Source organism: Lemur catta, chromosome 13, assembly GCF_020740605.2.
Source record: "Lemur catta isolate mLemCat1 chromosome 13, mLemCat1.pri, whole genome shotgun sequence".
In the NCBI taxonomy this organism is placed as follows: domain Eukaryota; kingdom Metazoa; phylum Chordata; class Mammalia; order Primates; family Lemuridae; genus Lemur; species Lemur catta.
Genome location: NC_059140.1, coordinates 44684289 through 44698306, shown reverse-complemented (window position 1 = coordinate 44698306; position 14018 = coordinate 44684289). Strand labels below are relative to the sequence as shown.

The 14018-nt window shown below is 32.5% G+C and overlaps 1 protein-coding gene across 2 annotated transcripts in view; it reads right to left on the bottom strand.

The window, feature by feature from the left end:
• The window catches only part of KLHL1 (kelch like family member 1), a 282548-nt gene that overhangs the window by 191177 nt on the left and 77353 nt on the right, over positions 1-14018 (bottom strand). The window contains exon 2 of one of the 2 annotated variants that reach the window (XM_045567731.1): positions 3437-3619. The exons of the other annotated variant lie outside the window; for it this stretch is intronic. Coding sequence (XP_045423687.1) covers positions 3437-3619 — 183 coding nt within the window. The remainder of the gene's footprint in view (positions 1-3436; positions 3620-14018) is intronic. 2 annotated transcript variants of the gene reach the window in all.

The window sequence follows — 14018 nt, the reverse complement described above, 5'->3', positions numbered from 1 at the left end:
AATTTTTAAATTTCTCCTTGCCTCAGTTTTCTACTCTATAAGTAATAAAATGGGGAAAATAGGAATTTATTTTTTCTTCAAGAGAAAACGAGCTCGAAAATGCAAAGCACTTCAAGTAGGGCCTGGCGTATAATTAACACAGAGCATATTAACTAGCATTATTATTATTGACTCATTTATGTTACTCCTCTCCTCAAGAACCTGTATTATTTTCTAATTTTACATACCATTTCAAATCCATATGTCTCTTTAATGTATAAACTGTTTACAATTCAGGGCTTTACATTCAAATGTTTTGGTTCACTTATTGTTATCAATTATTCTGGGATACTTGTGAGAAATCTACATTTATTTTAGGATTTCTGTGAGAGCATAAAGCACAAATCAGAATTTTGATTATTTTTCAGACAAAAATTTATTAAGGCATTATTTGAATTATTATTAGCCTTTCAGATCTTCTCTATCTTAGGCATAAAAATATGCCTAACAATGAATTAATGTATCTACATGGCATTTCATAAAAGGATTAATAGCTCTGACCTGATTCAGGCTAAAAACCTGTATACAATATAACAAGCACATAAACAAATGATTTTATAGCGAATCCTTCAATGGGGATGATTTGTTGAAAGAGAATTTATCTGAAAGTTTTGAGCGATAATATAATGAATATGACTTAAACATATATAATTTTATGCATGAATATTCATTGAGGGCTTATGACAGCTTACAATGTCTTTCCTGGAAGAGCCATAGATCATCATACAAATTATTTATTTTTATATTGTTTACTATTATTGTAATAGCCTCACATTTTCCAGTGTTAATGATTGCAACACTATATATATTTTGCCCAAAGACAATATTGTGTTGTGCTAATCAGGCTAATCAAAACATAAGAAAAAATTAAAACTTCATCAGTTTGTTTACTATTAATAAGATGATTATTTATTTTAAGCAAAGAGCTAGTTTTGCATTAATTACAATTATTTCATTATGCAAAAATATTAATAAGGTGGTGCAATATACCTGCAATTATTCATGACAGTGCTTGCCTTTTTCAAGTGTCCCACGAAGTATTTTTTTATATTTGTTAATATTTGTTTAACTGAGAATCCTAAGGATGTAAATTACTTGTAAAATAGTGCTAAAGTTTTAAACTATAATTTTTTTTAAACAGTTGGTAAGCCATTATGCTGAGACAGCTCCAGCTTTGTTGTTTTCTGCATAAACAAACTGAAACTCAACTCAGAGAAATTCAACCAATCAGAAATCATCCAGCTAACCTTTAACCAGGTTACTGTTCACTTTAACCAATCAAATATTTTCTTTGTCTTGTTTCCTGGACAGCTTATAAAAGTTTTCACCTGGTACTCTTTTGGTGGGGTCCTGAACAGCTTGTGATCTAGTGCTACCAGATGCATAAGCTGTTATATGCTCAAATAAACTCTTTAAAATTTTAATGTGTTTAAATGTATCACTTATCAGTGTAAATAAAATGTAAAACGTTACTTGAATTGACTAAACCATGATGATAAGGAACTAATTTTTATCATAAATAAGAAGCACATAGATAATTACAATGTATTTAATTTAATATGTATTAAATATATAAATATTTAAACATTCAGAATAATACATATAAAAGTAATACATTGCTCAGATGTTTTAGAGTAATATAAGCAAAGAACAAATTTATTTCTCATCTATCTGGATTATTAGAAAATAATTTACATAACTAAATAAATTATAAAATAACAGCTATCTATATAAACAGTAATAAAAAAATGATGTGAAATACTATAAATATGAGAGAATTGCTCAACATATTAGTTATAAATGTTTCAAATGAGAAAGAAAATATTAAATAGTACCAATAAAAGACTATAAGATTATAAAAACTATATGAAACACTCACTGCTCTGTTAAAAAATAAAGAGCATTTGATGTTATTTATTTTTTAGTTGATTGAGTCCTTCTGTCTTTTTAAACAAATATATGTAAAATTATTTCATTGATTTATGAGTTAAATGAAGCAGCTCTTACTCTGAAGAATATAACTATTTTCTAGATGTTATTTAGAGGCTAGCTCACTATAATTTGCATTTTTGCCACACATATTATAACATTAAATATTTTTCTCAATAGTAATGGCTATTCATGAACTTCTCTCTTGCAAATAATTCAATCTTATAATATTTGAAAAAATATGAATAGTATATTATAAATAATGTAAGAATGCTTGCAAGGGTTAGCTGACAGATCAGACCTACATTACCTAGGTGTTTAATGTCAAATGTTTTTCTTATCCATTTTCTGATGTTGATTTAAATTCAATGTCCACGTTTTAATGAAGCCCAAAACCATATGTTTGAAAGAATGATGATATATCTTCACAATAAAAATAAAACAAGAAGTGTCAAATTGAAAATGTCAGAGATATCAACTGTCAAACTTAGTACTTAAGGAAAACAACCATTTCATACTTAATGAACTAATACAGATTTATTTTAATTTTAAAAATATTTCTGAGCAGTGAGAAATGAAATGTTTTCTACCTTTTTATAATGCTTAAATATTTTATGTTAGCACACATTATTTTAATTAAAAATACAAAGTTATTATTACAAAATATTTCAAAGTTCAAAAAGTGACCAAAAGAAAAAAAAAAAAAGAAAAGAAAGAAATGTAAATAAATGAATAAAAAATAATCAATCCACTTTACATTGTTATATTAGACAAGAAAACATCATCATCATCATATATCAGTATCAAAAAGAGACCAGTGTTCAAAATAGTTATGTTAAACACAGTAATAGCCAATTTTTTAGAAATAACCCCCAAGAAAGGTTTAGATCCAGGAAGTATTGTAGTGGATAAAGTTCAAACACCATGTAATGCTACTTAATGTTGCTTCTGGCTACAATTTTAAGATAATTGGAATTTTAAGTAAGGCTTTTTATCAGAAATATTGAAACACAAACACACACACACAAATTGGTACGACAAAACATCTTTTAAAAATGAATACATTATGAACCAGAGAAAAAGTGTGTATATTCTGGTTCTATCAGTTAGTAGATTCTGAGTCTCAATTAATGTGTCTGTAAAATGGCATATTATTAATACTCCTCATATAATGCTTATAAAAATAAATTAGATATATATTTTAAAATACCTAATAACATATGCTGTTAAGTATATTTCCAAAGAAACACCAGTTGTGAAAATGTGACTAATAATATTTTTGAAATAAAAAGAGCACTTTTTATGAATTAAGTACACATCAGTACAGTGAAACATGTAGCTTGAAAAACTATATCTACTTATAATAATCATCACATAAAACAAATAATTCATTTGTTGTTTTCTACATACCAGTCTATCACTTTTAAACATATGAATACATACTTCCAATAAAGACAGACTACTATACCTATGTGCAGGTATCTTTCGGTTCCCAACAATCAGGATAACATCACAGAGCTGCTGTTGCTTCAAGTAACTTTCCATCTTTCTGAAGGTTTGCTCTGCATGGTGAATGGCTTGATAGAATTCCTCAGAGCTACTGGAGTCCAGATCACTTTGAGGTGTCATTGAATGGCTGGTTGCTGACAGCCTATAAACCATAAAAAAAAAAAAAAAAGTGTTTCATCAAGTTCCAGTTGTCCAGTATAATACACATATTTTTAGAATGTTTTAGGGAAAATCAATGCAACTGTCCTCATTTTTATGATTTTAATGCAGGTTCAATAAAGGAAGTTTGAAAAATCTATTTTGGGTTAAGTATTGTGCTCTAAGAAGCAATAAATGAATTGAAAATTATCTTCTTTTATTGTTCTAAAAGATGTTTAAAAATAAGTTCTCTGTATTTTTTAGGACATTAAGTTAATAAGCCTGAAAAAAATCACAGAAAGAATAAATTATTAAGATACATATTATATAATTAGTTAGCTATGAAATGTTAATTTCATTCATTTGATATTGAGGAAGATAATTTAATTATATTATTCTAAATAGTAATGATTCGTGAGATGTTATACTAAATGTTGCTTTACAGACATAGGTTACTTTTATCACCAAAAATCTATGAAACATGGTTTGCAAAAAATATTGACAGTTAAATTTGCAAGTAAATTGTTGAGTTTCATGTTCTGTATCCAATTAATTAAATAAAAAATACACAGAATGTATTAGCTCAGTACTTATGAAAATTTTAATCACCAGTAGATATATAACACAAACTTTATGATTTTGAAAAATCCTTGGTACTTAAGTTTGGCTAATGCATCTATTAATAGCATAGACAGTTCCCCAAAATGACTTTATAAAATACCATATTCCATCAAGGGAAAGATTCTCAATATACTTGATATAGTCCAGCAGACCCAATCTATTGTTGTGATGAGAAACCTTTAAAGAATTTGAAATTGAATATTAATTAGATACATAAAAATAATGAAATTGCTTATTTTGTGATAAATATTTTAGTAACATGGAAAACTCTGCTTCCAATTGCAATGTAATAATTTGTAGCTGACTAAATCTCTCACCAAGAACACCAGAAAAAAGTTACATATAATATCAAAATAACTGTTTGAATTCAGTAATATCTGCTAAGGCCATCAGGACTTAAATGAGCAAGATATTAGAATAAAGATAAATTCATTAAAGTCATCTCAAAATTCTTCGCTGCTTTTTCTTTCATTCTCATGGTATTTACTAATTATAAGCAACATAGGGTGAGAGCCTGAGAAGCTCAAAATAATGTAGTAGCTAAGCAGAACTTCTGGTAGTACCATTGGGTTTGGGGGAGAAAATGGCTTTTGGAATTATGGGCTCCAGAGGGAGCCCAAACAGGAGGGGTGAAGCAGGGGCCATAAAGGAGGCAAGTTCAAATATGACTGTTATCCCATACCACTTTTCCCCTACTTTGCTGATTTATGAGTAGGACTAGGCAAGCAGAAAATGGCTCATAGGAGACTGAGAAATTAGACAATTTAAAAGCCAAACATTTGAATTTAGAGACCAGCAAGAACAAGAGGTTCTCGTAATTGGACAGGCTATTAACTAGGGTTCCTGAAAGGCTATGTCCTAGGAGTAAGAGGAACTGGATATAGACAAGATAATACAATGACTGAAATCTAGACTTGAATTAGTGAAAATCTCCAATTTGCATTAAGGTGATATTGTAACTGAAATTCCAGCAAGCAATAAAATAATTTCTCTTTAGAAAAAAATAATTCATCCAGACTCTGTGATTTCTTATATATAATGCCTGACACTGAAGGAAAAAGAATAGTAGGTCTATGAAGAAATGGGACCCAAAGAGAAAAACAGACAATAAAAACAAGCCTTGAGTGCCACTGGTATCTTTCAATATATGGATCAAAATAGATGTAAAAATAACTTTCATTAATATGTTTTAATATAGAAGATAAGCTGGACAATTTCAAGTTATATGAAAAAATCAAATAGAAATAAAGAAATATAATGATTTAACTTAAGATTTTGGTAGCCAAATTGACTGCGGATTGAATGTAGTTGAAGAAAAACATAGCAGCAGAAAATAAACTAATAGAAAATAACCAAACTAAAATATTGAGATAAAACAATAGTTTCAGAAACAAATGAAACATGATAAAAACTATAATATTCACATAATTCATATAATTTGTAATCTTAAGAGCAGGGGAGAGTGATGGTGGTACAAAAGCCATCTGAAGAAATACTGGCCAATAATTTTTAAAAATGTGTTAAATATATCAAGAAACAGATTCAAAATTCCCTATAAATCCCAAAGTAAATACAAATAGAACTAAACATTATAATGAAAACAAGGCAAAACAAAGAAAAAAAAATGAATTTCTCAGAAGTTGCCACAGAGAAGAAAAAGAGAACATGCCCTTAACCTATATAACACATCAAATATGACATTGATAAAAAACCTGACAGTGTTAACAAGGAATGAAAATTAGGCCAGTCTCTCTGCTAAACATGTTTGCAAAAATCCTAAGTAAGCAAAATATTAGCAACTAATATTTTGCTATAAATATAGAAATATATGAAAAAAATAATAATGCATCCCAGTTAAATTGGACTTCATTAAAAAAACACAGTTTAATCATATAAAACCAACTAAGACCTTTGTTAGGCAAACATCATATTTAACTGAAATCTTTTCCTCTTTGTGATTCAGAATGAGATGTTAGTATCACTTCTATACAACTTTTTTTTTTTTTTTTTTTTTTTTTTTGCTGGGGAGGACTTTCCCAGGCTAATGTAAACATAGAAAAAAAATCGACACTTTATTGTTAGGTAAGAAAATATATAATTGATATTATTTCCATAAGGTGTGTTTATGCACGTGGAAAATCCAAAAGATTCCACAGAGAAGCTTACAATCTAAATCCATTACAATTATGTATGTTCTCTGTCTACAATATTTGTCTACACAATATGGTTATTTTCATTTTATAATTCCTCTTTTAAATATTTGAAATTAATACAAATTTTTCTCTACCATATGTTTGCCTTTCACAAGTTTGCAAATCACAGGGCCAGAATATGGTCATTTTTCAGCATGTATTTCATGAATTCAGGCTCAGGCATATGTAGCAAGAACAGCAGAATTCTCTCACAGGTTAACACATTGAACAAAAAAGTTGCAACATGCACTGTAGGAGGTGTTTTTAAATCTATTACTGAGTCTCAGCTACCTAAAGAGAATTGAGTCAGGACTTGTAGGCTGCCAAACAGATCAAAATTGCCCCCAAAGAGATGCTTCTGGTCTGGTACCCAGACTGTATGAATAGGGTTTACAATTCATGATATTAAAGTAAGTGCTGCAAAATAACTCTATACTAGTTTAAAAAGGGTTTAGCTAGGGTAAAAGCTTTATTTAAATCCTTGTATTAATCTCCCACAAATTAAGTAAAATACTTAAGGCAGAAAGTTTTACACCTCATCAAGAATTTCATAATCTAAGAAAAGTTATCAAGAAAATAATTTAATGTACTTTGTCTTCAAGTCATCCAAGTTGTACTGGATGCCATATTAAACCAAATAGTAAAAGAAATAGAATAATACAATTTTAGAGGTTGGTCAGACCCTAGAAATAAAATAAAACAGTATTGTATTTTTAGTATTTTAGTATATTTTGGTGTTAAATATTTGAAAGGATTAATTCAAAGTAAAGAGATAACTACTGTCAAGGTAGTATATTCTTTTACCTGATCTGTCTACACTAACCAATCTCAAATATAGTATAGACTTGGACCATCTCTGAAAAATTTGAAAGAATAATCTTATAAGAACAGAGCTAGAAACTAGGCTCAAAATTTTCAGATTTAGTTTTCTCCTGGATTTTTTTCCTAAAAGTCATCATCCTTTGAGTCTCCCCATGTTACATCTCAGAACAAATCATTTTTTCTTCAAGGTCTTTGATCTGTCAGATAAATGGTTATGTTTGCCTGACTTGATTTTCTCTTGCACATTTCCTCATAAATCATTTCATGATTCAGACTTGAATAGAACCTTTTCTCTTCCATCTTTTATTCAGAGTGGGATTTAAAAGTGAGTTTCCACGTCAGATCACTTATGATTTTTAAGCTAAGCTTTATTATTTAACTTTTGTTCCATCATATATATGGCCTTATTAATTTAAAAAATAAGATCATTATATCTTAGAAAATAGAGGTTATGTCATTACCAAGTTTTTTATAATTACTAAATAAAAATTTGGTATTGTATTATTTTGTTAGTGTCCAATTTTTTTAAATATCTTCACCTTTAAAAAACCTTTACTCTTTCCAGTCCAAGAGTCCCTAATATAATGATCTGACATTCTGACACTTTTCTATTTCCTTTCACAACCATATATCTTGAAAGAGTTTTCTTCACTCATTAGCTTCACTCCAAACACAGAGGAATGCATTGCAATTTGACTTCCCTAACCACTCATCTACTAAAGCTATACGTAACGAGGACATTAGTATCTTTCTTGTAGGTCTTTTTAGATTTCATTTTCATTTCTTATCATCATTACTGGGAGTTGGCCAACATACTTTCCTGTTCCTGTGCTAACCAGTTCAGGACTAAACATTCTTTACTTTCTCTTTATTTTTTTTTCTGGCATTATACCTTTATTTTTTTAATTTTTTTTAAATTTCAGCTTATTATGAGGGTACAAAAGTTCAGGTTATGTATATTGTCCATGCCTCCCCATCCCCCCGAGTCAGAGCTTTAAGCGTGTCCATTCCCCAGACAGTGCGCATCGCACTCATTATGTAGGTATACACCCATCCCCTCTCCCCACCCACCACATCTCTCTGACACCCAATTGGTGTTATTCCCAAATGTGCACTTAGGTGATGATCAGGGAAACCAATTTGCTGGTGAGTACATGTGGTGCTTATTTTTCCGTTCTTGGTATACTTCACTTTGCTTTCTCTTTACTAAACAATTCTATGGTGAAGCATGTTTCCCTATTGCTCTGCTAAACGATGTTGGAAACAGGCAGAAATAATTAAGTTGCTTGCACCAGGAAACAGTTGCTTCTGAAAGATTATACTGTAAATTAACAACTAAAACTTAGCTATAAAAGGCAACAAATACACACTGACTTTCACTCTATGACTCCCCAATAGGTGCCAATCTAAAGCTATTATGTATGAATTCTGCCCATTGCCAATCAGGTCCTCAGCCTTCATTGGTTTCTTGGTTGGAATTCCCTATCTGTGTTATTAACATAAGTTTCTATATGATTTGAGACTTTCTTCAATTTTTACTACCCTTCAAATCAAGCTCTAATTTTAGCCATGGTAAGTAATTTCAGTTTCTGCAATATATCACAACTTTCTTTTATATCTTTTACACACATATTTTTCTTTACCTGGAATCTTCACAACATCTTGACATTCTCATGGCTAACTTAAGTCCTTTGTAAATCAGCTTAAATATCACTAGTTTCAGAAAGCCTTATTTTAATCCTCAAAACTTTGGGAGTTGGGGTTATCCTAGCATGTTGTAAGTATGGTTTAAACACATCTCTGGCAGACAGAGTATTTTAGGAGTTCAATAAATGTTGAATGAATGAGTAAAGAATATTCCTTGAGAAGATGGCCTTGATCAGGTACAAATTTTACTTTGTTATGTGATTTTCTTTGGCTTTGGTTTGGTTTTTACTTTCATAGTACACAAAAATATGTTGATGATAAAAGCTAGCACTAAAAATACAAGCAATGGAATTTCCATCCCCAAAACTAACAGAGTGCCTGGCACACAGAGGGTAAATACTTGTGGTGTGAATTGCTATTTTAAAATATCAAGTATCTTTCAGAGCTCATGAGAAAAAAATTCATAAAATAACTGCTGTAACCAGAATACATACTCTCTCACCTTCCACTGGTGTGTAATTATATAAATTGTAAAAATGCTAAAGAATATACTAAAGAAAACACTATGATATATTCCTTGCAAGCAAGCACTCTTGACTAAGATTAGATTGCAAGATTATTAATACTTTCTTAATGTCAGAGACTAAGAGTGAAACTTATATGTCAAAATACATTTGAAGTCAGTTTAGTATTTTTGTTGTTGTTTTTGTTGTTTCTGAGTGACAAGAGGGAGCTTTCGTTTTGAGAAAAACATTGTAAAGAACATTTCTGTAATACTACATAAAGGAATCACACATACATACATAGTTCTTGGGCAAAGACTTGACTGTAGTAAAGGATGGCTTTATCTAAGTGAAAAATTATTTGTTTTAGCCTTGAAAATTCAGTGTATGAAACACAATCTGTGTATGAAATTTAGTGTTGAAAACATAACCTAAAAGCAATGTATATCTCTTTAGATAATGTTTTCATTAAATATAAGGTCATTAAATATGAAATGTCTGATTTTGTATCAAATGTTTAGTTTATTATATCTCAAACAAGAAGCAGTACAATTAATCAAAGTAAGTGCCTAAACTATCAATAGGGTTTTGTTATCATCTTAAATGGTAGCTTGTTTACTCCAACAGCAAGGAAGCCTGGTGAGCGAGTGGTGATGAAATTGCAAAAGACATTTTCCACAATTGTTGAGAATTGAATATTTTTCCTTGCAAGAAGTGGTCCAAAGCCTGGAAGAAGTGGTAGCCAGTTGGTGCAAGGTCTGGTGAATAAGGTGGATGACAGAGTTTCCAACTCCAGCCTCTGTAGTTTGAGCAGTGTTGTTTGTGTGACAGGTGGTTGAGGATTGTCTTGCAAGAGGATTGGCCCATCTCTATTGACCAGTCTCAGCAGCTTAATCGCATGCATCCTCTGATTAACTTTGCCACATCCCAACCGTGATTTGAGACTTTGGTTCTTGAAGTGTTGTCCCTGGGTCAGCAACATTAACACCACCTGTGAACTTGTTAGAAATGCAGAGTGTTGGGCACCACTTCAGACCTACTGAATTAAGCCCTCCCAGAGACTCTGATGCACGCTCAAGTTTGAGAATCACTGACACAGTATCTTCATCTATACCCTGGCCAGAGACTTTGGGATCCATTCAAACACTTCATTATACTAAGTTGTTATTAATTCACATGTTATTTTATAATTACAAAGCTCTGTATCATTGTTTTCTCTAACAATTCATTCATAGTTTAATTCAGGACACATTTATTGAGGGCCTAGCTGAAGCGTTGATATTCTAGGGCCAAAAGAGATAAAAATGAAGATGTGAAAATCTGTTTTAAACAACTCAGAGCAACTAGTTGTTTGAGGGAGACAAAGCAACTAAAAGAACTGATAAGTCCTATAATAATAATATAATAATTTGGACTCTGAATTACGAGAAGTGGAATCACCTGAATCGGTATATACAGTTTGTGGAAACGGAAGGAAGGCTTCACAGAGGAAAATGTGCTTTAGCCAAGACTTAGAAGATAAGCAGATGGTCAGTGTTATTACAATCCATGTTTTATAGGTGAGGACACTAAAATGTACAACGGCCAACAAAAATTCCTTGAGACAATAAAACCGGAAAATGATTAGGCTGTAATTGAAGTCAAGACTTCAGGATATACATTATAGTCACACCTTCCCTCTTATTTCACCCAATTAGTCCAAAAGGTAAAGAAACTGGACAAAGAAACATTATTAGTTCAAGACTGGGCCAAGGATACCATTTAGATTTTCTCCTTTTGCTACAGCTCTTCCTTTGATCTAATTAGTAATTTCAGGACAACTCTCAAATAAAAGGTGAAATTAATTCTTACATAAATCAGTGTAATGTCAACATAAAGAGCAAGTTTTTTTTTTAAATCTTTAAATATGGTATAAAGGGAAAGAAAAAGAGGAAAAAGAAACTGTCTTTCTTAGCATTTCAATAACTTGGCTGATTAAAAAAAACATATTGATTAGCAAATTGTGCCAAATAAAATCTAACTATCATGAGTGGGCCTATCATTTTTAATAGCAAGTGCCTATTCTTATTTGCCTGTATATGTTCAATCTTATATTGAATTATTTTATTACCACTATTTCTCACTAGATTGATTTTGAGAGAGAAAACGTTTTAAAGATGTTTAAGGTCTTTCTTGGTGGCCCATCTGTCCCCCATAGCACCCTAGGCCACATTCATTTTCTTCCTTGTCTACCTTGCTACATGCCATGGAAGGAGCCTGATACCAGAGCACACCATCTCCTGCTTTGCCTCCATCATTCCTTTCTAGCCTTCTTCATTTTGCATTTAGCCAAGGAAAAATATAGGCCAATCAGAATGAAGAACGAGAATGAGATTAGTGTATTATTTTTCCATTTCCTTCCTTATATGTTACTTTATCTCCACATATTCCTCCAAGAGTCAGTCCATCCCACACATATATTTCATGTTACCAGTTGACCTTGGGTTCCAGGTATATATTATTTTTCCCCCTTGTACCTTCAGGCCTAGAGGTGGTAATGATTTCTCACTTTTCTATTCTGGATGCTCTATTATTTCATTTATTCCCCTAATATTGCCAATACCTAGGTAAATAGTATCTTCATTAAATGTCTTCATTTGAAAAAAAATCCAGTAGGTATCCAACATGGTGTTGCTTGCAGACACCTGGGATTGTGTTTAGGTGCCAGTGGTGGTGGTCTAGGCTATGTAATTCCCAGCTCCCAGGCCTGTGGATGGTATGCTTGAGTCCTGCTCCCAAGATTGATCAGGTAGGAGAGGGACGTATGCATTGTGAGCCTGTAACACTGCTGTTCTCCTGTGTCTCCCCATTCCCCTGTTGTTGTCACAGTCCATGCAGGTGACGAGGGATGTCCCTGTGGAGAGAGGGACAGGTCTCCAGGCTGCTTCTGAAACTTCAAGTGGAGACAGGCCGAGTACCTCTCCCCAGTGGCAGTGGGTGCAGGTGGCCGTGGGGGTTTGCTCCCACCCGGGTCCCCCAGTGACAGTGGCAGCCTCAGCGACTGGGCAGGAATATCAAGGCAGCAGAAGCAGCAGCAGATGGTCATGGCAGTTTGCTGCACCTGGGTCCTCCAGCGGTGGCAGTGGTGGCTGGGTAGGGCTACTTCCAATCCAGCTGAAGAGGTCACCCTATTTCCTTCTTTGCTTTCAGTGCCTCCTGTCACTTCTCTGTTGATTCCCAATGCTCTCTCTGAGACAATCCATCTGAAGTTGAATACCTACTCACCACTCTCGATCCTCTCCATAAGAGTTGCATGTGCCAGCTGCTTCTAGTCTGCCATCTTGGGCCTCACCCAAAAACCTATATTTAAATATATACACACACATGCACAATCATAAGAGTAAAAATGAATACAAAGAAAGCTATTCCATGTCTATGAATGAAAAAGTTTAATTATATTGAAGTAAATCATAAAATTCCAGCATGCTTTATTGTAGAATTGGGCTTATTTTCATGTTTATTTGAAATTAGCAAAAGCAATTTTAATAAAAGCAAAATAAAGTGATATACATACATAAATGTATATTTAAAAATGTGATAGTTAAATCAGGAGAAACAGAGACCAGTGTTTGAAATATATAACAGGGCAATCCAATCACAAATTGGCTGTTCAAGTAAGTGACAAGCTTTAGCCATGGCAAAGGAGGTGGTACCAGATGTGCTATCCCACCATAAGCAAATATAAACCTAAACCAAATACTCGAGGTAACTGCTTTCAGGTGTTGGACCATGGGCAGTGAAGGACTACAATCTCTTTTAGAAGGAAAATATACAAGATAAACTGCACTTTAGCTCTCTGTCTGGAGGCAGTATCTCAACTATGGCAAAGGGAGATGGAGTCCAAGCAAAGCACTTTGGTCCTATTAAGCTGGGGATGCTGAAATTGGAGTTTGCATTTAAAGAAATAAAGTTTAAATTTTAAAAGCAGTAAAACATATGGAACAGTGCACTGGAAGGGAGAGGCCTACCCAGAGTTCAGGTGGGAAGGATGGTGTCTAAAACTTTGTGGGGTAATTCCCTGCAAGTTCTTGGCCAGGGTTGGGGAGCACATGCACAGTGTGCAACTTCATGAAGCCAATTACAGTATGGATGTTATTGGACTGAGGTAAGAGCAGAGATCCCTGTTGTCACATGGTGCTAGGAGACATTGAAACTAGAGTTTTGGTTTGGCCAGGGTGAGAGAATTTATAATACCTGGCATTCTATTGAGATACCAGAAAGATGTATCTTAGAAGGGAGAACCACAAAATAGAGTAAGACCTAGTGTACACCCACCCTGACAAAGCCTAAAATCAACCTTCAATAACATCAAAACAGGATATCAGTAAAATAACTGCTGGGTAGAACAAAATTCAGCACTCTTGAAAGGAGATCAACATAATTCATACTCCTTATTACATAACATCAATGTTCACATGCAATTAAAAATTACTAGACATGCAAAGAAGAAAATAATATGACGTATTTAAAGAAAAACAAGCATTTAATAGACAAAGACTCTAAAATGACCCAGATATTTGAATAGCAGAGGAGGCCTTTAAAGAATTATTAATATGTTCAAAGTATTAAAGATAATTAG